Genomic DNA, 326 nt, shown 5'->3' with positions numbered 1-326 from the left:
GCGAGAGGAGGGCGCTATGCTGCTTCACCTGGTGGCCGAGTTTGACCTGCAGAGGGATGTGGTCCCCTGGCTGGCGGCGCGGGGTTGGGCGGCGGCTCTAGGTAACGCCGCGGCCGGTGGCGCTGCGCCGGCGGGCTCCGCTGCGGCGGGGCCGCCCGCTCCGCGCTCCCCGGGCAGGGCCGAGGAGGGCTCCCTCCCCCTCGGCCGCCCGGTCGCTCCCAGCCGCCTCCGTGCGCTGCCCTCTCCCGCGGGCGGAGGAGCCGGGCCTGGGGCGAGACCCCTGGGTGCCGCTCGCCCGGGGCCTGCGCCTCCCAGTCAGGGCCGCG

At 79.4% G+C, this 326-nt stretch overlaps 1 protein-coding gene across 1 annotated transcript in view; it reads left to right on the top strand.

Moving 5' to 3' along the window:
- Window positions 1–7: 7 nt before the first annotated feature.
- GSAP (gamma-secretase activating protein) overlaps window positions 8–326 on the top strand; it is a 47,097-nt gene continuing 46,778 nt past the window's right edge. The window contains exon 1 of the mRNA XM_010580923.1: window positions 8–101. Within this exon, the coding sequence (XP_010579225.1) occupies window positions 17–101 (85 nt within the window). The 5' untranslated portion in view covers window positions 8–16. The remainder of the gene's footprint in view (window positions 102–326) is intronic.

Source organism: Haliaeetus leucocephalus, unplaced genomic scaffold (genome assembly GCF_000737465.1).
Source record: "Haliaeetus leucocephalus isolate CR32 unplaced genomic scaffold, Haliaeetus_leucocephalus-4.0 Scaffold751, whole genome shotgun sequence".
Taxonomy (NCBI): Eukaryota; Metazoa; Chordata; class Aves; order Accipitriformes; family Accipitridae; genus Haliaeetus; species Haliaeetus leucocephalus.
Note: the sequence above shows the minus strand (reverse complement) of the source record. Positions and strands in the feature narration are given on the sequence as shown.